General features: G+C 38.9%; 1 protein-coding gene and 2 non-coding genes across 3 annotated transcripts in view; all 3 read left to right on the forward strand.

Moving 5' to 3' along the window:
- WDR43 (WD repeat domain 43) overlaps positions 1-18,364 on the forward strand; it is a 46,606-nt gene extending 28,242 nt beyond the window's left edge. Inside the window, exons 8-18 of the mRNA XM_039238459.1 lie at positions 394-565; positions 1,952-2,038; positions 2,876-3,007; positions 4,993-5,124; positions 9,209-9,295; positions 9,918-9,949; positions 10,957-11,020; positions 13,365-13,478; positions 13,958-14,027; positions 16,584-16,633; positions 16,733-18,364. Coding sequence (XP_039094390.1) covers positions 394-565; positions 1,952-2,038; positions 2,876-3,007; positions 4,993-5,124; positions 9,209-9,295; positions 9,918-9,949; positions 10,957-11,020; positions 13,365-13,478; positions 13,958-14,027; positions 16,584-16,633; positions 16,733-16,924 — 1,132 coding nt within the window. The 3' untranslated portion in view covers positions 16,925-18,364. The remainder of the gene's footprint in view (positions 1-393; positions 566-1,951; positions 2,039-2,875; positions 3,008-4,992; positions 5,125-9,208; positions 9,296-9,917; positions 9,950-10,956; positions 11,021-13,364; positions 13,479-13,957; positions 14,028-16,583; positions 16,634-16,732) is intronic.
- LOC120235947 lies at positions 2,476-2,555 on the forward strand. Its single transcript, XR_005529548.1, has one exon. It is a non-coding gene; the product is annotated as a small nucleolar RNA SNORD53/SNORD92 (small nucleolar RNA).
- On the forward strand, positions 3,304-3,379 carry LOC120235946. The gene has a single exon (XR_005529547.1). It is a non-coding gene; the product is annotated as a small nucleolar RNA SNORD53/SNORD92 (small nucleolar RNA).
- Positions 18,365-26,597: the final 8,233 nt, after the last annotated feature.

Consider the following 26,597-nt stretch of genomic DNA (forward strand, 5'->3'; position numbering starts at 1 on the left):
TAATTTTGTTCCTGGAACTGCCTTGCAGACAAGGTCATGGTGAGGCTTTTGGGGGTTGGAAAGAACTGGAGCTGGGGCTGATTGGAACAGGGCATGTACAGAGAGTCCTCCGGGGCTGAAGCTCAAGGCGGTGAGAGAGCACCTGGGAGCTTGGGGCCCCTTGAGGGGCTTGCCAGCGTGATGGAAGGGCACGCAGGTGTCCAGGCAGATGTGGTGGCGAGGTGTTGCTAGATGAGGTCTTGACAGCAACAGCAGTGCTGTGGGGACCCTGGTGGCTCTGGTGATAGTGTGGAGGCCACAGGAGCATTACATTTCTTGACTTGATGCTTCAAAGCATTCACATGAGACATTGTTTCCAATTTTCTAATGTATTTTTTTTTTTCCCATTTCTAGATACTGCAAAAAGCCTTTGACTTCAAATTGCACAATTCAGATAGTGACACCTGGGAAAGGCAAGAAATCAACACCAAAACCCATTCCTATTCTAGCAGCTGGGTTTTGCTCAGACAAAATGTCATTGTTGCTTGTATATGGCAATTGGTTTCAGCCTACCATTGAGCGAGTGGTACGTAGATACTTCTCTGGAGTAAAGCAATATAGCATCAACATGGACATGAAAAAAAATGATTTTGGAGCGATTCATTGGTCTGCTTATTTGAATATTTAAAAAGAAGTCATGTATTTTCCTGTAACTGAAGGACCTTTCACTGGGTCCTATTATATATATAGTTATATATATGTAACTATATGTTATATATATATGTGTATATATATATATAGTTTTACTTAACCTAGTATATCCAAGATAATTTTAATCCTTCGTATGAAAATTATTTGAGGTGTTTTATTCCCCTTCTTCCTTTACTTGGTATTGTGTCTTTGAAAATATGTGTCTGGTACATATTTTCACTTACGAGCACACCTCAGTTCAGAAGAGCCACATTTCAAGTTCTCAGTAGACCTACATCTCCAGTGGCTAACATTTTGGTCAGCACAGGTATGAATGAATTTTACCCAATTACCCAAAAGATAAATCTTAATAGAAGAGCCCTTAGTAACAGTACTCATTGAGTTTTCCAAGTGGAAATGTAATGGGTGGTACAATACTTAACTCTTTTGAAGGTTTCTTTGAAGACTTTGGGTGATTATGAAGGTGTCCAGTAGGTGATTTCTTCATCTTGCATTTGTACTTCATACAGTAAGGCCCTCTGGGAGATGCTGAGTGGAATACTACATGCCCAAGCAAACTCTTGTGGAGTTTATTTTATTACTTTTTAAGACTTTAACACATGGATGTGGTTTAATAAAAACAGGAGAAAGGTGTTAAGCAGTAAACCCAATAACTCCCCTTGCTGTACCTGGACCTCCTAACCATCCTCTGCAGATGCAGCCAATGTTTCCTGTTCTGTGTCCTTCCTGATGCTGATTAATTATATGGGCACAGAGAATTACATAAAACCGTAAAGCCTTATGGGTAACATGTACTTTGCTGCATTTGATTGTCCTTCTCTTGTAATGGCATATCAGGGTTAGAGATCCACCTTAGAGCAATTTGTTCATCAGCAGTGCTGTCTTTGACTTGCTTGTGGAAGTATAGCGGGGGGGACCCTAAATAGCCCTGAGTATTCTTTACAAGGGTGGCAAACTGGAATGTTTAAAAATCTGTTATAGTTTAAAAACCTGTTGATATTTTAAAACTATATATGTGAAAAATTAGAGCAGTTCATAACCGAAGAAAGTACACATTATGCTTAGTATCTTCACAGTTGACCCACTTTTCTCTGCTGCCATCAGTCTGAGTGGCTCAGTTTTGTGGGGAAGCTTTCTATACTTTTTTGTATTCTTATGAAAATGCACAGGTAGACATTGGCTTTTCATGTTATTCTTATTCCCAGTTGCTTTGTTTGACATTTTTCCCCTTCATTCTCTCCCCCTAAAATTATATTCCTAGGCTTTAAGTTCCAAAGAGCCTCACATGTGTTTAGTAAGAGACATTTCAAACTGCTGGGCCCCCAAAGTAGAGACGGCTATAACAAAGGTGAGTGCATTTCATGTTAGAAGTTGAGAAAAAAGAGATTTGGGTGCACTGAATTGTTATATGATGTTTAGAGACTAATATCCTCCTTATGATCTTAACAAATTTGTGGGATTAAGTTTTAGGTAACAAGATTGTACAGCTTTCCTGTGCTTTTGATTTGTTGAATGAATGAGTGAATAGACAACTAAAAGTTAAAAACCTTCAGGAGTTAGCCCCTCACCCCATGTCTGATCATTAACTAAATACCACATTTATCAATAACTTATTTTGCTGATTTCAGCATTTAAAGGAGGGATCCTATATTTAAGGATATAAAGCCCAAAATGATGGGTCTGGAATTTAATACCATATTTTTTTAAGCATTGTGATGCTTTATTTTGATAACATGGCGTGTAGATACATGTTTGGCAGTTTAATGAGAAAAGAAAAGCCAAGACCTGCTATGATGACATCCATCTATGGTTTCGCTTCTGGCTGAGTTTCAGAGATGACACCTTTCTCTTGGCTGTCTGAGCGTTCCTGGCAAAGCTGGGTCACTAGATGGGGTCGTAAAATGTACAACTTCACTGTTTCTAAGTAATCTGTAAATTGTTTTTCCTGGTTTTTATTCCTGTGCTATGAAAGCTTTAAAACTATAAACTTTCAAATTATAATTTAGAAACTTGACTAACATTCCATTAAAATTTATCTGTAATTCTTATCATATTAAGTTAATTATATTAAGATTTTCCAGTAGAAAAACCTTTTAAAAGCTGTTAGTTTTCTCATTGGGGCTAAATCTTACAAGGACTAAGGCATAATTCCCTTTGTCACCTGCTGGCTGTTCCTTTCTAACAGGTGAGAACACCAGTGATGAATTCTGAAGCAAAAGTTCTGGTACCTGGCATACCTGGGCATCATGCAGCTATCAAGCCTGCTCCTCCACAAACCGAGGAAGTAGAGACCAAAAGGAAATTAGGGGAAAATGAGGTAATACAATCACTGTGACCATTTTTGAGTTTGAACTGTAAGATGACTCATGAGACTAACAAATCTATTGGATAGAGCCAGACTTGAAACTTCTGCACCTTAACTGAGGATGCTGCTAGTTCCCTCTCTCATCCCCAGCAGCATAGGTTCCAAAATTCCAGATTGCTACCTGAGACTTCTACTTGGCCACTGTTAATGGAGAAGAGAGACCCTTACTAACTAAAGAGGGTGCTGTTTGGGCCATTGCTAGCAGTCAGCTGGGTCACATAATTGATAACAGTACCTTAAGCCAGGACTTGCTGTGATGATTTCCATTGGGTTTCGCATGTTGCTGAGTTCCAGTGATGCCTTTTCTCTTGGCTGTCTGAGCAGTCCTGGCTAGTTTAGTGAGTATTGGCCTTTAAAAGTGGTCATCACTATAACCTCTTCAAGTGCTTATAAACTTCATTTTTTCTCAGCTCCCTAGACCTTCCTGTGGTTACTGTACTTTTTTTTTTTTTAATAGTATATTGTCAAGTTGGTTTACATATAACACCCAATGCTCATCCCAACAAGTGCCCTCCTCCATGCCCATCACCCCCCTTCCCCTCTCCCCCACTCCCATCAGTCCTCAGTTTGTTTTCAGCATTCAAGTCTCTCATGGTTTGCCTCCCTCCCTCTCCCCCTACTCTTTTTCCCCTTCTCCCCCATGGTCCTCCGTTAGGTTCCTCCTAATCCATCTATATGTGCAAACATAAGGTATTTGTCCTTCTCTGCCTGACTTATTTCACTCAGCATAACACTCTCAAGCTCCATCCATGTTGCTACACATGGCCAGATTTCATTATTTCTCATTGCCTTGTAGTATTCCATCGTATAGATAAACCACATCTTCTTGATCCATTCATCAGTTGATGGACACTTAGGTTCTTTCCATGTTTTGGCTATTGTTGAACATTGTTCACAGCAGCACTCTCAACAATGTACTTGTTTCTTTTTATGTGTCACCCTAAGTGATCTAGAATTTTAACTGTTTTATCATTAGAGAAAGATTGTTATGTTTCTTTACCTGATTTTAAATGTCTTCCTTTATAGGATAGGGTGTGTGTGTGAGGGGGGGGTTGGGTCTAAGTAGCTGTTCATAAAAATTATTCCTTAGTAACATGGTATCTGTATTTAAAAATAACGTGCCAACTTTTTTAGCTTGACCTAGATCCACTTCTTTAATTTCTTCCTGCCTTTTGTTTTTTTATGTTAAGATCACCTCAATAGGAAGCTTTGCCAGAGCAAATCTATTTGCCCTGGTAGTCAGAACACTTGTATTTTGATTTAGTTACTAAGTGGCTGGCAGAACATGGTTGTTAGACTTGTTTAAATAAGAGATCAGTTTTCTACAATTGAATATTTGTGTAGCAAATTGCATCATGTTTATTTACCCTTAAATTTTAGATTCTTTTATGAGGGAAACTTAGTTGTAGTAGAGCATCTCTAGAAAATAAATCATCATTTGAAATTAATAAAAAGAAAAATAGGAAAAGACATTTTAAAAATTGTTTTGGCAACATAGTTGTCTTTAGTTTTAATTTTCTTTTGATAATACCTGTTTCTTTTTTATAGATCTGAGGGTGATGACCAGGGATAGTTCTAGAAGGGGAAGTTCCTTTGCTACTAGGTCTTTTCTTGTGCTTTAATAATCAGATGCCAGATCTGTGGATTTTTTCAGTCTTTTTTAGAGCGATGTTTTTATGAATTACATTTTCAAATCATGACTTCTTGGACACTTTCAGATCACCAGGATCTGGAAGCTTGGATTGCAGATAATACATTCGTCTTCATTATTGGCTTCTTGGTATAAGATTCTGTTGGAATGAGTAAGAGCCCATTTATGTTTTTCAGTGTGAACCAGTCAGTGCTTTTGCTTTTTCAGACATGGGAACAAAGTAATTCAACCAAACTACTTTAGGCCTTGTCTAGGTTAACATTAACAGGTCATTTCTGTTCTGCAGATTAGCATTGAAGAGCGCCTGGGAGCACTGAATATAGATGCAAAGAAAGAGAAGGATGACCTTCCACAGACAAATAGCTTTCCAGTTCTTCTCACACAGGGTTTAGAAAGTAATGATTTCGAAATGCTAAATGTAAGTATTAATAGCAGTTTTAAAATGAATTAAGATAGTTAATTTTTCTTAGAAAGTGACTGACCTAGCACACTCAGACTGACTAGTCATGTGATAAAGCTGTTCTGAATTTAATACTTTGTGAGTTTAGTCAAATGCATATCACCTGGTGGCACTATACAGACAGTCACCAACCTACAAAGGCATTGTATTAAATTATTTTGAACCTGGAATGCATTTTCTCATAGAAATATTGTTCTGAATTGTTATTAGGTCTTAGGCTTTAGTTCACAAAAGCCTTTATAAACATAGTGTAGCTGAATTTTAATACTCAGCATTCTAGATCACAATTTATATTTTTTTCTGTAGGAAAATGCGTTCCTGAGTTTTTACTCTGGATTCCAGAAACTTATTTCCCCCTGGCCGTGAGAGGGGGCGGTGAGGTGGAACCTTGGCAATGGGTAGGAGGTTTTGGGGAAAAATTCAAGAGGGTTGGGGGTTATCTTGTGAAGTATTTAGAGGTAAAAGTACTAGAAATTTATATAAGGGAGGCATTTATTATTTGTGTGTTTGTAAGTTGGTGACTGCTTGTATGAAGTGACTTAACTAGGTCCTCTTAATTTCCAGAATGAAGCATTGGTCTGTACAGAAAATTTAAGTATAAAAATTGGATTTCAGCACTGCCTAATTAGGTTAAAGCAGTTTACATTTTCTTAAGTGCATTTGTTTTTAGTGACTCAGCAATATTATGGTGCCACTTAGTATTGATATACCTTTTAATATGTAGTCTGTGAATAGCATCTTTATGATTTATATTTCGATCTAAATGGGAATATCTTATATTTGTAAAGGTGATTTTGCATAATTAGAGGGGAAACCACATCCTAAAACCTAAAATTACTTGTAAAATAGTTTGTAAGTGTATGTAATTTGAAAGGTGGCTTTTAGTTTAATATAACATAGAAATCTAAGTGGAAAACAAGCTGTAGAAAACAACTGACAATGTTTTTAAAATACAGTGTAACATTTTTCATTATTGCCTCCTTAAATGTGCTTTGAAACCTTCCTCAGTAGTATAACTAAATCAGTTACCTTTTTTTTTTTTTTAAAGAAACATTTCAAAACGTTTAAAATTTATTAGAGTGGACTGCCAAGGCCTCCCTGTTCAGTTTCAGAAATGATCAGCACTAGTCAGTCAGTGTGATGGTTTCACCTGTCTGCCCACGTGCCTCCCTACGTTATAGTGAAGCATATCTTTTTAGAGGCATCATTTTATCCATAAATAATCCCTTTTCAACTGACAATAACAAGTCCTTTTAAAAACAACCACAATCCGTTAACACACATAAAAAAGTAAACCGTAGTTACTTAAAATCATCAAATACCTCTGATTGTCTCCTAAACTTCTTTAGTTTTATTTTTGCTTTCTTCAAAACAGGATCCCTGTGAAGTCCACACAGTATTGGGTAGATAGATGCCTCTTCTGTCTCTTGCAGTTAATTTTTTTAGAGAAGCTGAGTTATTTGCCCTATGGAGGTTTTACATTCTGTATTTTGCCTCCTGCAAAACTCCATTTTATTGGGTTATGTAATCTAATAAATGGTATCATTTAACATGTTCTTCTATCGTATTTTGTATACACTGGTAGTTGGATCCAGAAACTTGTAGAGATGCAGGTTAGAATCTTTTTGGCACTTCAAAGGTGACAGTGTGTCCTTTTATTAGGTGTCACAGAGTTGTTGGGACAAATGAAATGATGTTTAGGAAGCACTTCTTAAACTGTGAAGTATTGTACACATAAGACTTTTTCATTATTGCATTACTTAAGTAGAAGTAATTAGAAACTAGAATCCTGAAAAATTGTGTGCTGTAAAAGACTTGTAAATGTTGTAGTGAGTAGTGGGGGCTTAAAATAAGCCTTAAAAAAGTATAGAGATGTTCCCATACTGTATTACCTGGGAGATGATGCATTCACATATTCCGTACTTCTCTCTAAAATAAAAAGCAAGACAAGTAAAAACAAATACTTGTTTCTCCTAAAAATAATCTTCCCCATTCCCAAGAGTGACCTTATGAGGATACATGAAATATAGTAGGAGGACTTTAAGAATGAAAGAGGGAGTGAGCAATGGCAGGGATACACCACATGACTAAAAGTGAGGTTAAGAATCCCTACCAAGGAGGGGCATCTGGGTGGCTCAGTCGGTTAAATGCCAACTTTGGCTCAGGTTATGATCTCACGGTTCGTCATTTCAACCCCCATGTCGGGCTCTGTGCTGACAGCTCAGAGCCTGGAGCCTGCTTTGGATCCTGTGTCTCTCTACTATAGAAAACTTGACACTAAATTTGTGGCTTTAGGGAGGTAGAAATTTGATTCAAAAGAAGAAGTCTATAGCTTAGGAGAAGAAGCCAAGTTACTGGCACCCACAGAAGATAGAGAGTTTAAGATTTTTAAAAATTTATTTAAGTAATTTTTGAAAATGCCATTTGTAGTAGTACCAAAAAGTTAGGATAAATGTATAAAAGATGATTCTCCCCCTTCATTGAAAATTACAAAAATTGAGAGAAATTAACAAAGATGTATTATATAGATATCTAAACATTTGTGGATTGAAAGATTTAATATTGTTAAAATATGGAATTCTTCCATATTTATCTGTGTTTTTAGTACATTCCCAATTAAAGTTCAGCAACATCTCCAAGTAAAGTTGGAGGATTTAGCCTACTTGATTTCAAGGTAAAGTTAAAATAATGAAGATCGTTTGGTATTGGTGAAATAAATTAAGGAACCAAAATAGAGAGTCCAGAAAAAGACCACACACAGTTGATTTTCAGTAAAGGTACTAAGTTGAGTTAACTGAGAAAGTAAACTCTTTCCAGCAATTGGTCCTGAACCAATCAAATATCTATATGGGAAAAAATGCATCTCAACTCTTACTTCACAAAAGTCCACACAAAATAGATAGATGTAAAATTGATACCTGCAAAACTTCTAGAAGAAAACAGGATAAAATCTATACAAACGTTTGTGGATAAAATCTTTTTAGATGGCATCCCAACAAGTGTTCTGCATCACAGGAGAAAATGGTCATTTGGACTTCGTGAAAGTTGAAATCTTTTGCTCATAAAATGACACTGTTAAGAGAGTGGGAGAAGGCAAGCTGCAGGCTGGGAAAAACGTTTGCAGCTCCTATATCAGACAGGATTCATATCCAGATTAGACAAACACCTGAATAATGAGACTCAAGACAAAAAACCATTGGTAAAGGTGTGAACAGAACTTCACAAAAGAATGGCCGGTCAGTGCATGTAAAGGTGTTCTGTGTCATTAGTCATCCCAGATGCAGACTAAAGTGACAGTGAGGTGACGCCACATACCCAGTATAGATGGATTCAGATAGAAAAGACAGTTCCTTGTGTTGGGAGGGTGTGGTGCAGCTTGAATGTCCTGTGGTGGCGGTGGGGGTGTCAATTGGTACATCTCCTTTGGAAAACAGTTTGGCGAGTTCATAAAAGTTAAGGATTCATTTACCTTAAAATCTAGTCATTCTGCTAGGTATTTACCTGGAGAATCAAAAGTATCTTCATATGGAGACTTGTACATGAATGGTCATAGCTATTTTATTTTTTAATAGCCAGAAACTAGAGAGAACCTATCTCTTGATTGGCTTAAAATCTTACCAAAAGTTGACAATTTTAAAAGTTCTGTTGCTTTCTAAGTGTGATTTTAGTATGTTTTGCTCACTCTTATGTGGATATAACTCTGATTTTATATAATGACAGTTCAACAGCTTCTCTAAAGTGGCATGATCCGTATTTAAATGTTTAGAGGTGTTTTGTATTATATAAAAATTGTTCATGAAGTGAGTTTGTAGAGAAGAAATGTATGTATCAAATGTCCTGATTTCTAAAGCTTATACTTGCCTGACAGCCATACACATTAACAAGACGTTTTCCAAAAAGTCCCTCCAGCAGCCTTCATTCACCAAAATTCAGTTGGTAGTTTATTGTTGGGTTTTTAAAGTCATTTTTATTGATAGTTTTTCCTGTAGTGTCCTTAGCTTCTGAATATGCTTATCTTTATATTTTTTTAATTTTCTCACAGAAAGTACTTCAGACTAGGAATTTAAACCTAATTAAGAGGACTGTATTAAGGATGCCCCTGCATGCTGTTATTCCATTGTTGCAAGAGGTAACGGAGTATTCTTTTCATTTTACGGTCCTTACACTATAAATTAAAGCAAGAATCTGTTTAGAGAAATGGATTTGCAGTACGTAAAGAAGCAGAGTATCGAGAGTAGATGAAAGGTCTCGTTAAACAAGATTTACCTAATTCATTTTTTGTGTATTTTTTTGTTGAGATATAATTTATATACCATAAAATTAATCCCTTTGATGTGTACAATTCAGTGTTTTTTAATATATTCACAGATTGTGTAGTTCACACACACACACACACACACACACACACACACACACACAGAGTTCCTGTACCAGTTAGCCACTCCTCATCCTCCCTTACCCTCAGTTTCTGGCAACCACAAATTATTTTCTCTCCCTGGATTCACCTGTTCTGAACACTCATTCATATAAATCCTAGCCTAGATTTTTATCAGGTAGTTACCCTTACTGTGGGAATGTATTCCTAGATTATATTTGTTGAACATTGAGGAATTAGGAAATTTAGGAATAGAGATATTTGATAGTCTTTTCTATATTTTCTTTGTTCTTCTGGATATTATAAATTGTGGGAATTGGTACCAATTTGCTGCCTCTGAGGTGCTGTTGCTAATACTGTTTTTCTCCCCCCTCAGCTTACAAAAAGATTGCAGGGACATCCTAATAGGTAAGATCACTTAGGCAACTTAAATTGCTTTGATTTTATAAATATTTTAAAGGTGATTGTTAAAAACAGCAGTTTCTGACAGCATGAGATTACATAGTGGATAGCCCCAGATTCTAAAAGGGGTCAGACATTGTTCTTCCTACTTACTTTAACTTGAAGGATTCTATTCCCAAGATTTTAGTCTAGCTTTCTGCTTTCTTTTAGAAAACTCTTGTTTGGTTTTTTAAGTTTTATTATCAGGTCATATAATGAATTAGTCTTATTTAAGATTTTGTCCTAATCATATATAAAACTGCCATTTGTAGAATTCTCCTTACCTAAAACATTATAAGGAAGTATTTTATATGACTGAATTTTGTGGGTCTGTCTTGTTAATAATTTGATGATTAAGTATGTAAATAGAAAGTTGGTATGTCAAAGATCCTAAGCTTTCAGTGTAATATTTTCAGTGCTGCAGTATATAGTTTTTCTTTTTTAAGTTCTTTTTCCCCCCTCATAGACTCCAGTAGTGTTTGGAGCTCACAAAGAAAAGCCAAATAATTCATTGATTAGGCCTAGCTTATACATGTTTTTGGGTCTGTATTTGTCTGTTAATGTGGCATGGAAATCTCTTGCTATTTGTACCTGATGGTGAGTAGATGTTGGGGGTAAATTGCAAAGTCATTTGAGTCCAGTTTACTGAGCCCATAATTACTATCAGTTAATTACAAAGTAAAGCATGGGCTTTATTCTTGAATTGTTTTGGAGGGAAGGGAATTTTGTCCCCCTCCGGTCCATGTAACTCCCTCCCCTCCCAAGAGGTAAGTATATTTCACAGATCTCTGATAGACTTGGGAAGGGATGAGAAGACCGTCACAGCCAGTGGTTTGCTCAGTAGTGTCCTTTTCACAGGATGCAGTTTATGGATCTTCACTTGACCTGAGTTCTTCTAATATTACAACTCACTTGTATTTAATTTTGAATTTGTGAATATTTGTTTAGTTGGATTTTCTTTTTCTTTTTTTCAGTGCTGTTTTAATGGTTCAGTGGCTAAAATGTGTGTTAACAGTCCATGCATCCTACTTATCCACAGTAAGTCTTCAGCTCTCGTTTGGCTTTGATAAGGATTATAAACTGAGGAGTTAACTCCAACTCCAGCTGCCCTTCAGCCATGAGCTGCTGCTTTTAAAGATTTTATTTTTTCCCAGGTGTGCGGTGTAATAATGTCACCGTTGTTGCCTTTTGTAAATTGGCCTCTTTTTCTTGCCCTGGATTTTAAAAATAATATATAATCTATAGAGAACTTTGAAAAAATACAGAAAGGCAAAAAGTAACATACTAACTTATTAGCCTTTAGATGTTTTTCTATGTATATGACCTGTTTTGCCAAGTTAGTTTTACATTGTGTGTATCTCTCTGTATTGTTCATACATGCATGCGGTCTCTCATTGTATGTCTCCCATGTCCTGCCTTGTCCCAGGACATTAACAGACAGCTTGTGGTAAAAATGAAATTAAATATTTAACACCTGTCATTTTGTGGGGCTGCTGTAAGTTCTTGATTATCTACGCAAATAGAAGGGAGGGAACATAAAACCTTAAAGTAACACCAGAAAAAAACAGTTTTATGTCCTAATATGAATTGCGTTCTTTGCCACATCATCAAATCAGTTATATTTTAAGCTAGAAATAAAATTATCCAATTTACTTTCTTCTTTAATTTTATTATTTAGCACCATATATTAGGTTTTCTTAAAAGGTTACAGTGGGTAGTTGAAGAAAATTCTTAATTTTACTCTTCTTTTTTAAGAATTTTAACAATTTTTTAAAATGTTTATTTTTGTGAGAGAATGTGTGTGAGTGGGGGACGGGCAGTGAGAGACAGAATCCGAAGGAGTCCCCAGGCTCCAAAACTGTCAGTGCAGAGACCAGCGTGAAGCTAGCACTCATGAGCTGTGACACCATGACCTGAGCCACAGTCGGGATGCTTGACTGACTGAACCACCCAGGCGCCCCTGTTCTTCCTTTCGTAACACAGTTTCATCCGACTCCACTTTGTCTCTTTCCCTTGTTCTGTCTCAGGCTCCTTCCTTTTCCCTTCATTAGTTTGAAATTGGGGAAACAATCGGAATAACCAGTGGTTTGTTCTTTGTGTCTGGGGAGAGTTCACCAGGAGGCTAGAATGGGGAGGAGGAGGTACACTGTTTGTTTTCCCAGCTTGCAGAATCTTGGGAGGGCAGTTGAGGGCAGTGGTGAGTGGAGTTGCTCATTGGCATCTGATGGGCAGGGACAGAGTCCCACAAACATCAAGACTTGGGACTCTGTCTGGTAAAGCGGGCAGCACTTATTTTGTGACTTCATTTACTTGTTCAAAAGTGAAAAGAGCCCTAGGAGGCCTTATAGTGAAATTCCTTCCAGAATCAACTCCTCAGGTTGAAGTGCTGGAGTAGTAGTTGTGTCATGTTCATGGTCATGACAAAACAGACCAAAGAAGCATGGTATAGAGAGGACTTGACGGCCAAGAGTTCTCTCACTGCAGGAAACAGTGCTTTTCCTTCCTTATCAGTATCTTTACCTTCCAAGTTGAGGGGCTGTGCTAGTCATGGGGCTTAAGTAATGGACAAGGTACTCTGATACCCATGTTCCTGCAGCTTACCTTCTGAATGGGGACAAATAAGAGATGATGGTAATTGGAATATGATCACGTTAAACTTTGTTTATTCTTTTTGTGTCTGTTTGCCATTTAACATTTGAATGAAACTCTTATTTATGCTAAATTTTCAGTGATAGGAGAACAAGTAAAGGCTAATTAAAGGGCAGAGTGGGTTCATTTTTTGTCCCTGTGGAGGGACAGATTCTTTGCTTTAATTTGTGATTTAATTCCTTAAGCATGGTTCATAGGATTCATTAATAGGGAGTATGTTTGAAATACAGAAGGTCAGCTTCATACTTCCTTGCTCTGTTGTGCTGGTCTCTTGTCTCTGGAAGCTATGAAGAGCTTCCTTCAGCCTGCTGGAGCCTTATGGTAGAGGTAGATAATGTGATACAGTCAGAGAGTAAGTTTCAGAGGAAAGCCCTCTTTAGCCCGGAGATACATGGTAGGAATATTTTTTATTCGGCGTTTCATTTACATGATCTTCTCTAAAACCCGTGATCAGCACAAAGAACAGCACTCTCCCCCTGCTTTTTCTTGAATTTCCTTGCAGTTTCTTCTGACCCTGTACCATTACTTAAAATAATTCCATTGTTTTTTGTCATGAGGACATTGACGGCCTACAGAATGAGATGTTGTTAGGCTGTGTCCCAAGCAGCCACTGCCACTGGATGTGTAAGCAGATACTTGTGGTGCAGTGGCTGCATACTTGGGTGTGTCTGAGCATGATTTGTATGTTTGTTATCTGTACTTTGTCATGATGGTATGACATCATCTTTTTCAGTTGCCTGATCTGGTACCCCAGCTGGGAACACTATACCAATTAATGGAAAGCAGAGTAAAAACTTTTCAGAAACTCTCCCACCTTCATGGAAAGCTTATTCTTCTGATCACTCAAGTGAGTAAATCAAATTGTTTTGTACTAAACTTTGGATGTGGTAGGAATACAGAGGAATAAGAATCATTTACCTGGACATTGAAAGCCCCATGTTTTAGCAAGAAATTGATAAATGTTAATACCCTGGAAATACTTGATCATAAGTAAACCTAGTTGTGTGTGTTCCAGCTTTTCTGGAGGGGTTCTCACCATCCTTTTTCGGTTGTTAATATGGTTGGGACGGTTGTGATGCTATGACCCACTTCCAGGCACAGAAAGAAATTCTGATCACCTTACAATTTTTCAGCTTTTACAGAGTAATTCTTTATCGTGTTTGGCAAATTTGCTTTTTGCTCTGTATTTGACCTGTATCATATTAAGGTCATCCATTGCAGTGGTTGAGGGCAAGTTCACTGTGAGAAAGGAGGATTGTGGTGAGGGTTGTGATACTTGAAATAATCTTATACTCTGTTTTGTAATAAAACCGTATTGTCTTTCAGGTCACAGCCTCAGAGAAATCAAAAGGAATGACTTCTCCTGAACAAAAGGCAAAATTGGTATATGAGGAAGGTAAGGCTTGGAGGCAGTATAGAGTTTAGAATTGGAACATTCATCTTTTAACATTGAATTTTGTTACCTTATTTTGAAGAACATGAATGTGAATAAGATCATGTTTGGCACATCTTCTGTGGCAAAATACTATCAAATAAGAAAAGAGAAAACACAAATAGAGTAACAAAAAAAAAGGGCAGTAGGTATGGAAGAGACGAACAGAAGGAGAACACTGTGAACAAACTTTAGGCCAGCACATTGTGACCCTAGATGATAGTAGGTAATTTCTTAGGAAACATTAATGATCAAAATTGACTTTAAAATAAGAACTAGAAAGCTTGAATAAGCCAATGGTCCTAAAATTGATTTAACCAAAGACTTGGTTCAAAGATGCCAGGCTGAGTGTTTATAGGTAACTTTAGTCAGTCTTTAGAGGAGCAAGTCATTTTCGTTATATATAAACAATTTTGGCATTTTATGAGCCAAAACCAGATAAGGATAGTTAAGAAAACAACATTTTAGACCATCTTCAAATATCCTGAGTACCAAATTGATTGGTTAAGCAAAGTGCTTAACCAAAGTAATATGTCATTCCAAGTAGAATTTATTTAAAGATTATAAGACACTTAAGCATCAAGGATTTAATGTAGTTACCACATTAACTGATTAACAGAACAGTATATATGAATAGATCTAGAAAAAGAATTCCATAAAATTTAATTTTTATGTCATTACTGATAATCTAAGCAACTTACAAATTTAAAGGCATTCCCTTAATCTGTCTCCAGACAGAGTTTAGAAGTATTCCCATAAAGTCAGGAACTGGACTTTATGTACTTTTTATTGGACAATAAATGTACTTTTTATTGCTTCTGGATATCCTGCTTAGTACTGTATGAAAGAGGTGAATTTTAGAACATTGGACTTGGCAGTTGTTAACCATCATAGCTTAGAAAATGCAGCAGAATCTACAGTTTTACCATCATGAATGAGGTAAGGAAGTAAGCAAGTTTACTGGATTCTAAGATCAGCAAAAAGGAATCAGAATCAGTAGCATTGTAATGTTTCAGTAATGGATTGTATATCTACTAATATCTGTCTTAGTTAGAAAATTTATTGGAAAAAAGATCTCATTCACAGCAGCATTCAAAATTACAAAGTACCTAGAAATATATCTAAAAAATGAAACCTTTATAGGGGCACCTGGGGTGGCTCAGTGGGTTGAGCGTCCAACTTTGGCTCAGGTCATGATCTCATGGTTCATGGGTTCAAGCCCCGCATCGGGCTCTGTGCTGACAACTCGGAGCCTGGAGCCTATTTCGGATTCTGTGTCTCCCTTTCTCTCTGCCCCTCCCCCACTCATGCTGTGTTTCTCTCTCTCAATAATAAACATTAAAAAAAATTAAAAAAAAAAAAAAGAAACCTTTATAGAGAAAATTATAAAACATAATTGAAGGACATAAAAGCATACCCGAATTAAATGATTAATTAATTAGGCTTTATCTGCATTTTTCCAAGTTTTATTGAGATACAGTTTACCCATGACATTGTATTTTTTTAGGTGTGCATAATGATTTGATATGTGTATATATTGCAACATGATCACCATAATACGTTTAATTAACATCCATCACCACACATCATTGTATTTCTCCCCCCAATGATGAGAACTTTTTTTTTTTTTTAATCTTAGCAGCTTTCAAATATCACATACGGTATTGTTAACTGTGATCACCGTGCTGTACATTATATCCACAGGACTTCCTTATAACTGGACGTTTTTACCTTTTGATTTTCACTCATTTCTCCCACCCTCCATTCCCCACATCTGGCAACCACCAGTCTCTTCTCTGTATCTGTAAGTTTGGTGTTGTTTAGATCTCACACATAAGTGAGATCATACAGTATTTATCTTTTTCTATCAGACTTACTGCACCTAGCACTGTGCCCTCAGAGTCCATCCATGTTGTCATAAATAGGATGATTTCCTTTTTTAAGTAGCTGAATGATATTTAATAGCGGAGTTCAGTGGCTGAATGTACCACATTTTCTTTAACCGTCCATCCAGTCCATCAGTGGACTCTTAAGTTGTTTCCATGTTGTGGCTGTTGTAAATAATGCTACAGTGAACATGGGGGTGCAGGTATTTCTTTGAGATCCAGATTTTGTCTCCTTCAACATCTACCCAGCAGCAGAATTGATGGGTCATCTGGTAGTTTTATTTTTAATTTCTTGGAGAGTCTCCGTCCTGTTTTCAGTAATGCCTGCACCAGTTTGCATGTCTACCGATAGCGCATGAGGGTTCCCTTTCCTCCGCATCCTTGGCTTAAGTTTTTAAGGATGGATTTTGTTAAGGTTTTGGTACTTTGTCCTATTCAGTTAGATGTCGGTGGAATAAAACCGTAAATGTACTTTTACCCAAATAAGAATATTACTTTAATATTACTTCTTAGATGGATCATAGCTGAATATATTTCTAAAAGTAAACTCAGGAATCTGATTCTGTTTAGTTTTTAGGGCTCTGCCCCCTGCTTGTTGATATAAATTTAAAGCTGGGTTTTCTCCCCCTTGCAGAATCTTCTGAAGAGGAATCAGATGATGAAATAGCAGAGAAGGATTCTGATGTGAGTGATTTGTTTCCTGTTACATAAATCTGCTTTTATATCCGTGTGTTCTGTAAAAACAAGGACTTAATGAATCTTCCCTTCATGTATTTCTGCCAGGATAACTGGGATGAAGATGAGGAAGATAAAGAAAGTGAAAAAGATGAGGATATTGATGAAGAGAATGAATTGGAAGAGGAAGATGCTGAAGAAAAAGACGAGGAAAATGGTGAGGACAGAGATGTGGCAAGTGAGAAGGAATTAAATGGAGATTCTGATTTAGATCCTGAAAATGAAAGTGAAGAAGAATGAAGCGGGAAAAGAAGCCAATGGAACTATATAACCTCTGGCTCACCTTTACCCAGTGCTGCCGAGTTCTCCTGGGAGGGTTGTCTCTGGGACAGGTGCCAAGGACCGTTGCACATTTCCAAATTCCTCCTGGTGGTTCCCATGCCGTCTCGCTGTCCTGAGCACCCCAGACTTAGCTGTGTAAATAAGAATGTTTCATTCAAATGTTAATAAACTTTACACAGTAAATAGACACATTTTCTGCAATGTACTGACATGAGTGTCCAATATATGGTATATTTTTATAATACAATATCCTAGTATGGTTGGTTATACCAAGAATTGACAGGAGTGAAGATGAAGACCTTTCCCACGTCGGATTTCAAGAACTGAACTTCTGTGAAGGGGTCAGCTCTTATCTCAGGTCGGTATCTCTCGTCAAATCCAGACACGAAGCAGCACTAGTGAAAACAATTTTTAATTTGGTACATTTTCATAAAATATGAAGGGATAACTAAAGATTCATAGTAAAAACGGTTGTGATTTTAAAAATTAAATACCAGTTTCCCTAGCTTGTCTTTGAATGGTGGTGATCTGATTTGAGTCAGGTTGAATATTTGGAGTGCTTCCCCTAAACAGCCATTTATTTTTTAAGCTGTCATGTGGAATATTTTTTTAAAACACACAAAAAATTATGGTAATTAAAAACTAAAGAATTAGCCATATTAAGGATTTTTCTTGACTGCAAGTTGCTTGTAGAGAATCATCAGTGTATAGATCTAGAAGTACCCATTACCTGCAACTTTTTAAGAAATTCAGTTATAGCTGCTTTTGAAGAGGTTTTCACTTTTATTTAAATTACTAATGGATCAAAGAACAATTGTTTATTTTTTTCTCTTTGGTTTTAGATATTAATGATAACCTTGTTGGAATTTTTTTCCAAAGAAAATATTTTTATAATTCAGTAATTTAATGTTTTCCTTCCTTTTCATTACCCACTCTTGGCAGTGTTAGGGTATCTGTTTACCTTTAAAACAATAAATCTGACTCAAGATTTTTTTATGTATGTATAAATAAGTATTTTGGTGTGCAACAGAAGCCTTTTCAAATTATCAGTACATTTTTTTTTTTTCTTTAAAGAATGAGCCAGTATTTGTTTAGTGCTCTCTAGGGAACATGCAGATGGAAACTCAACTCTGAGGGAGGGCCGGGGGAGATGGGTTTATTTTTACCACCTGTGAATATGTAAAACACAAAACCGTGATCTCTGAGGGACTTCTTAACATCAGTGGCGGAACAGAGATTTCTGTGCTCAACTAAATGGCGCTGGAGCCGTGAGGCACCTTGGGAAGCACGTTTGAGCTAGCTACTGGTGTGATGTACAGTTATATTTGTCTATAAATGGAACTGTTTATGGCAATTTAATACCATTCTCTTTGTAAAGTGAATAAATATTCATCTTTACCCAGTGCTTGTCTTGTGGTATATGTAGAGGAACAGAGCCACCCGTTTGGGCTTCTGTGAAGGTTTCAAGAAGGTGATCCTCCTTCACTAGCATTAATAGGTCAACTCTCTCAGGCTTGTTGGGACATCTATTATTTGTAACAAAGTGAAAGAACTAGGAACTTGATCTGAATTGGGATGTGGCACACCCTTCCCCCCTGGCCCCCCCCCTCCCCCCCCACCGTGGTTTCCCTGCACCTGATTCCTGAAAGAAGTAAAGGACCACAGTGTGTAGTGATTGCTTACTATTTTTTGGGTTAGACAAATCTGGGGCTTAATTACGCTTGTTTCAAAGACCTTTCTAGTCTCAGGGTATTTTTCACCATGTCATTCCAGTCCTAATCCCAGCAACAGTGTTTTGTGTGTATCTCTTTTCTGAGATTAATTTTTCCTCCCAGACTTTTATTTTGAAAAATTAACCCTACATTCGTGATCAGGGATTAACACATTGTATTTGGTTGTGTTACTGCTCTGTTAATCCAGAGTTTTCCCCTTTGTGTGTGTGTTTCATGATTTTGATGTTTAAATGGTTCCACATAAATTAAGGTGTGTTGGAGAAATGTCTTACCATCTGGATTAGGCTGATTGTTTCCAGTAGTGTTTGGAGCTCACAAAGAAAAGCCAAATAATTCATTGATTAGGCCTAGCTTATACATGTTTTTGGGTCTGTATTCATCTGTTAATGTGGCATGGAAATCTCTTGCTATTGTACCTGATGGTGAGTAGGTGTTGGGGGTAAAATGCAAAGTCAGTTGAGTCCAGTTTACTGAGCCCTCAGATTTTGGTTTAAATGTTATTTGCAAGAATACTAAATGGGTAGTGGTTTCACTAATTTGTAATTTGTAAAAAATTCTTTGAGTATAGATGAATAATCATCATATGTTTAGACAGAAGTAGGTGTCAAGCTTTTAGGTTTGGAACCTTTTTTTTTTTTTAAATGTTTTAATAATTTCTAGGAGAGAGAGACAGCGTGAGCAGGGGAGGGTCAGAGAGAGAGGGAGTCACAGACTGAAACAGGCTCCAGGCTCCGAGCTGGCAGTCAGCACAGAGCCCGACGCGGGGCTCGAACCCACAAACCGCGAGATCATGACCTAAGCGAAAGTCGGAAAGTCGGACGCTTAACCGACTAAGCCACCCAGGCGCCCCTTAGGTTTGGAACTTTTGAAGTTTAAGTGTGGTGGGGATCAGAAATGTGATCTGTAGTAGGAACACTGGGTATATTGATTGATGTAAGGCTGTTCCCTATGGAAATTAACTCAGCACTGTACATTCATTTGACAAATATTTATTGATTGTGCCTACTCTGTGCCAGAGATTATGCAGTTGCTTGGTATACATCACTGAACTCTGTCCTGAGAAGCTGACCTTCTACCAGAGACAGGCAAAAAAACAATGTATAAGAGCAAGTAAATTCTGTGTAGTATGTGAGATGGTAACTTATTGGAAGGACTTGGGATGGGAAAGTGTAGGTGGCAGAATTAAATACACAATTGGGGTAGGATTTGTTGAGCAAGTGAGGTTTGAACAGACTAGGAGGTGTAAGGGAGTTCGCAGGTGAGTATCTGGGGAAGAGTGTTGTAGGTGAGGAAACTGCCTGATCAAAAGCCCTGTGGCCAGCACCTGCCTGTGATTGTGTTGTAGCAAGATGGTCAATGAGACAAACAGAAAGGGAGAAGTCAGGAGGGTTAGCAGAGGCAATGAGCAGTCAGGTTGCATAGGGTCTCGCAGGCCATTGTTGCGACTGGTTATGCTCTCACGGAAACAGTTGCAGTGTTTGAGCAGAGGAGTGCCTCTGGCTTCCATGTTGAGAATTTTGTATCACTCTGATGCTATGTTGGGAAGTTGAAGGCATGTATCCTAATAGGCAGAAGCCCAGAGGATCCTTTGGCAGTAATCCAACTAAGAGGTGATGGCGATTTAGACCACAGTGATAGTCATGGAGTTTGGCTGATTCTTGGAATTGTTGTAAAATTAGAGCTAATTGGATTTCCTGTGAAGTATGAGAGAGGACAAGTCATGGAAGACTCCCAAGTGATTTTTGCTAGAGCATCTGGATGATGCTCTGGGTGGAAGCAAGTTTAGAAAAGTGAATCAGGAATTGAGTTTTGGACATGTTGAGTTCTAGATACATCATTACGAATGTTAAGCGTCCGACTTCAGCTCAGGTAGTGATCTCGCGGATGGTGGGTTTGAGCCCCGCATGGGGCTCTGTGTTGACAGCTCAGAGCCTGGAGCCTGCTTCGGATTCTGTGATTCCCTCTCTGCCCCTCCCCCAGTCATGCTCTGTTTCTCTCTGTCTCTGTAATTAGTAATCTCTAAAAAAAAAAAAAAAAAAAGGAATACAAATACATGCCCAGTTGACTTGGGGAAAGGTGAGCTGGAAGCAGAGGTTTGGTATTGACATGTATGTGACAGTTAAGCCCCTAGGCTGGATGAGCTTCCCATAGAGCAATTGTGCATCGGAAGCAACACCCATGCCTGGGGTTTCAGCATTGGAGTAAGAGAAGAGAACCCTTGAGGGACACATCCAAGAAAGCATGACCATGGAGTAGGAGGGATTGATGTTCGTTTACTCTTAATTCTTTGGAAATCTGAATTCATGACAGCCTTCAGCTGTGAGTTCTTTCAACTGTAGGTGATACTACTGGTGTGTCCTCCCAGGCCACAGTGCTTTTTATGATGCCCTTCATGTAATCATTTGTTGAGCCCTCTGAAAGCAACTCAGGTGTACAATTTTTTTTGAATGAAAGAAATACATATTTTTTAAGTTTGATTATTTTGAGAGAGTGTGAGGGAGGTGAGTGCAGAGAGAAGGAGAAAGAATTCCAAGCAGGCTCCATGCTGTCAGGACAGATTCCCCAAGGTGGTGGGGGCGGGATGGGGGTTGTCTCAGACTCCTAAATTGTGAGATCGTGATCTGCGCTGAAATCAAGAGTTGGATGCCTAACCAACTGAGCTACCCAGGCACCCCTCAAATTTTATTTATTTAAAACAAATTGAAAATTTTTAATGTTTACTTTTGAAAGAGACGGTGTGAGCAGGGGAGAGGCAGAGAGAGAGGGAGACACAGAGTCCAAAGCAGGCTTCAGGCTCTGAGCTGTCAGCACAGAGCCTGACATGGGGCTGGAACCCACAGAGCGTGAGATCATGACCTGAGCTGGCTGACTGAGGCACCCAGGCCCTCCCCCCCAAATTTGCTTTTTAAATATAATGTTGTGGTCTTCACTTTATGGTACCTCAGCACTGTCCCTTGTGCTGACCCACTATGTGTCGAGTTTGTATACCGGATCAGAAAATGCAGGACGAGAGTCTGTAGCCGTGTAGACAGATTAGCAGGCACAGTCGGGCAGAAGTGCAGGATAGATGGTGTTTTCTCTTTGTGCAGTGCTGGCTGACTTGCTGTGAGAAAATCAGAGTGTCCTTGGCGGCGCTTTGTGGCTAGTTTTTAATAGGAAGGTAGTTCTGAAAAGAACAAGGCAATTATAACTGCACGTGAGGAATGTCACATGAAAAACCCCAAAGTTGAAAATCACCACTTTACAAGTTGCCTGGCATATTCTTTGTAGGTAATGATAGCTCGAAGGGGGAGGAAATAACTATACTTAACTGGCTGCCGAAGTGAAAGGATTTCCTGGTGGAAGTAAGTAGGTATGAAAGCATTTCTTTCGTTAGACCCTGGGCCACACTGTAGTCTGTGTTTTTCCAGTTAGAAAGAGGAGATGGGGCATAGTTGCCTGGCTATGCAATCACCGGACTGAGGCCACTTGGCAGCTCGCTAGGGGCCTTAGCTGGCCCTGTGTGGTCATGATGTTACAAAACGGGGCCAAAGCTTTGCACGTTCAGAAACTGATTGTCTTTGTCCTTAAAGGTGATGCAATTTCATGTAGTGAGATAATTAGCAAGGCTTCTAAAAAACTTGGTATTTAAATGGTGTATTTACAGTGAGAAGTAGATCTCTCAAGTGGAGCAGAGTATTCGTGTTTGGTGGAGACCCATCTTTCTGCACAGGAAAGCCACAGAGGAAACTGGCTTTATAATTGGAGGATTGTCTTTGAACCAGAGTGTGGAATTGAATTGGATGGTTTTATTAGCTGCTGTTACGGGCAGTGCATGGTCTGCATTGTGAAGGGGTTGGAATTCTAGGCTTTCCTACACGTTGCCCTGGACCCTCTCACTTCATACTGATGCTGCTTTTAGTGGGACAGTTACTTTGGTTGGAATGCAGGTGTTCTGGGTCTCCTCAGGCACCCACTGAGGACAGCTGGTTAGGGTACGTTATAATAATTCAGTGGACAGCTTCCTGCTTCCTGACCATGGGTACCATCACCATGCCGGTACATCTAAGAAATAAACTTGCTATTTTCAGCCAAACTTTGACCTTGTTAAGTACTTTCAACCTAGCAAAGTCTGCCTCCCCTTTTAAACTGTGGTAAAATATACATAAAATGGACGATTTTAACTGATTTTTTTTGTTTTGGTTTTTGAGAGAGAAAGGGAGAGAGAGCACGAGTAGGAGAGATGAGCTGAGATTAAGAGTCATTTAATGGACTGAGCTACCCAGGCACCCCCCACCCCCTTTTCTTTAATGTATGTTTAAACTCTATTGTTTTAAAAGCAATGGCATCCAATGAGTAAATTTTGGAAAATGCTGAAAAGCATAAAGAAGGAAAATAAAATTATATTAACAGATAACCGTTTATACTGTTTTGGAGTATCTGCTTTAAATTTTTTTCTCTTTGCATGAGTGCACACACATTTTTCTTATGAAATTGGAATCCTAGCATCTGTTCATTTTTTCCTTTGTTACATTAATACCATTAATTACCATTTGAAATAACGCTATCTGTGGTTTTTAGTATTCCATCGTGTTCTACTTTTTAACTAAATTTGTTGTAAGTAATGCTACAGTGAACATTTACCCACGTTCTATTTCTTTTTAAATGTTTCCTTCTGAAGTATTCTTAGGAGTAGCGTTAGTTAATAAAATACATGAATATTCTCTTCAGACAAGAAATTTGCTAAATCCTTTTCTGGAAAGGTATTGATTTTTCTTTAGAATATTTATTTCTTTAGAGTATTGAAAGTTCAGGTCCTTGTCTTTGCTTAAAGGGATTGTCTTATTTATCTATAAAGGCTTTTTCTTTCTTAGAGATATTCATCCATTGCCAGACATGCCATAAATATTTCCGCCAATTTGCCTTTTCATTTTTGTTTGATACTATTTTCCTTTATAGTTTTCGTATTTTTAAGCTTAAAAAACCTTTCCCCTAGGAAGATATTCTTTGTATTTTGTTTTGGTTCTTTTAGATCTTTATCTTTTTTTCTCCCACATTTGCCTTTCTAGTAACTGGTTGTGATTTATCAGTCCATGTGAAATAAAGTTGGCTGCAACCACCATTTTTCAAAGTAGAAAAAATATTTACTGTAAAACATACCAGCGTGTTACGTGTGGACGAGAGTGGTTGTTTTAGAGGGGTGTATGTTAGGTTGCAACATAAAATGTGTTTTGTGGGTAAGACACTTGAAAGTTGCTGTTGTAATCCATTTTGGATTATTTTCAGTGTATCTGTGAGATGAGGGAGAATCCAGTTTTCCCTCTACACACCCCAGTTTTCTCCACACTGTTGGATACTATTAGCACTGGACTGAATTTGTGTCCTCCCAAATTCTTATGTTGAACCCCTAATCCCTGATGTGACGGTATTTGGAGATGTGACATTTGGGAGGAGATCAAGCCCTTAGAGTGGAGTTCTCATGGTGGGGTCCATGCCTTTCTATAGAAGACCCGAGAGTGTAACTTCTCTGCTCTCTCCATGTGAGTGCCATCCGCCAACCAACCAGGAAGCAGCTTCTCCCCAGGAGCCAGGTCACTGCCTTGATCTTGGGCTTCCCAGGCTTCAGAACAGTGAGAGAGAAATGTTTGCTGTCTGAGGCTCCCAGTCTGTGGTAATTGTTCAGCAGCCCGAGAGGACAAAGACACGCTTTCTCTGTCCTGTAGATGCATGCTCGTGGCAGGTTCGTTTCAGTGCCAACCTTTCTATTCATTGTTCTCTTCTCTTGTGCCACTGCTACATTGGTGTGAACTGGTGTCACTTTATCTCGATACCTATACATGTTCCCTAAATATTTTTTTCATTCTTCCACATTGTTAAGTAAATATTCTTTGGCTGTACTAAACAAGAACATGACGGGAGGCAGCTGAAGCAAAACAAACGTATTAGAATCTCAGACTCTCCGTGCTCAGACAGAACCATCTGGGCCTCGGGAAAGGATTACAGGTGAGAGGGGGAGGAGCCGCCAGGGTCCCTTATCTGTTACCCTCTGCCGCTTCTGTCCCCAAGTTTCTGATTTAGCCACTGTGGGCTCTCTGGAGAGCTGGGGATTCTCTTCCACCCCAGATCCACGGTCCCGCCTTCTCCATCTGCTCCATGGCCTAGGAGGCTGGGTTTTATAAACTGCATCAGCCAGGCCCCTGGGCTGGCAGCTGGTTGGGACCAGCCAGCAGGCAAGGGACTGGCGGCCTGGAGGGTGGGAGGCAGGGAGGGCGTTGTTTGTTGGCCTGGGGCTGGCGAGCTCTCCGGCTGGCTGTGGGGTGGCAGGGGCTTAGCTCGACTGGAGTTGCCCACTTTGCTCTTCCGTGGCTGCAGTTTAAAGTTCGCTTTGCTTTCTTGCCCATTTTTCTCAATGCCTCCCCCTCCCCAGCCAATTTCCCCTAACCCTGCCCACACCTTTACAAAATGCATCAAACACCGTGTTACCTGTTTTCCTCCTGGGAGCCTGAGCTAGTCTAAATGGCCTGTTCCTGGGAGAGAGTGGTTTCGTTGTGGTTCAGGTATCGTCACATCCCGTCACCCATGCCTGGGCAGTGTCACGTCACAGTGGTGAAGGGGACAGTCTCCTGCCCAAAGCCAGGTTGATTGCAAACTGAGCTGTTGTCTACCTCACAGAGACTTTAAGCATTTAAAAACACATTAAAAATGTTTAAGTTGTGGTAAAATACACATAATATAAAATTTACCATCTCAGTGGCATTACTTACATTCACAACCATCACCACCATCGTCTCCAGAACCTTGTCATCCTCTCAAATTGACACTACGCTCTAAACACTGGCTCTTGGGGCACCTGGGTGGCTCGGGTAAGTATTCAACTTCGGCTCAGGTCATGACCTCACGGTTTGTGGGTTCGAGCACCGCATCGGGCTCTGTGCTGCCAGCTCAGAGCCTGGAGCCTGTTTCGGATTCTGTATCTCCCTCTCTCTCTGACCTTCCCCTGCTCACACTGTCTCTCTGTCTCTCAGAAAAACAAACAAACACTGACTCTTCTTCTCCCCTTCACCATAGCCCTTGGCAACCACTGTTCTCCCTTCTGCTTCTGCATCTGATTACTCCAGGTACCTCATTAAAAAAAAATAAATCTTAGACAAGTAATACAGAAATACATTCTTGTAAGAACGGATGAAAACGTGTGTAAGGCTGCACTAAGTCTGCCCACCAACTCGCATCCCCTTCCTCACCACTCGCAGCGGTTAAACGTAGAGGTGAGCATGGTTATTTTAGAGTCTGGGTCCCTCTGCATCTTTTCCTGTGCCTTTGCATACATACATGTGCTCTGAGAACATAAGTCGTTTCTTCTTTTCTCACGTAAATGGTATACTGTATATAGCTTTTTGCAACTAGAACTCACTTTTTATTACCCCAGCATATGTTGGAAGACTTTCCAAGTTTGTAAGAACTTTCTCATTCCTTTAAACTACCTCAGAACCAATTGGCGTGGCTTGGGGTAGACCAATAGCTAAAGAGAATTGATTCCATTGTGGAATGTTATAACATTAAAATTTATTTTTCCCATTTGATAGGGATATCAGATGATTTTTTTTTTTTTTTTTATTGGGAAATGGTGCCTCTTGCGTTTCCCTCCTCAGGCTGGGGTAATTGCATTGGAAGAAATGATCTAATTGCCTCTTTGGGAGTGGTTGTGGCTGAACATTCCAGTTTGGGCAAAGTAAGTAAGATTCCTGCACGTCATATTCATCAGGCTCTTACCTCAGGACGGAATGATTTTGTGTGTTTACTTAGGACTCCAGAAGGATAGGGGAGGCACTGGGATTCTGCATAGGAGGGAATCTTTTCATCAGGAAGGGTTTTTTAGGTTTTTAGTTTTTTTGCCTCTCTTTTTTCACAGCTGGGTGCTC

This window comes from Hyaena hyaena, unplaced genomic scaffold, assembly GCF_003009895.1.
Source record: "Hyaena hyaena isolate Hyena2069 unplaced genomic scaffold, ASM300989v1 scaffold_140, whole genome shotgun sequence".
Classification (NCBI taxonomy): Eukaryota; Metazoa; Chordata; class Mammalia; order Carnivora; family Hyaenidae; genus Hyaena; species Hyaena hyaena.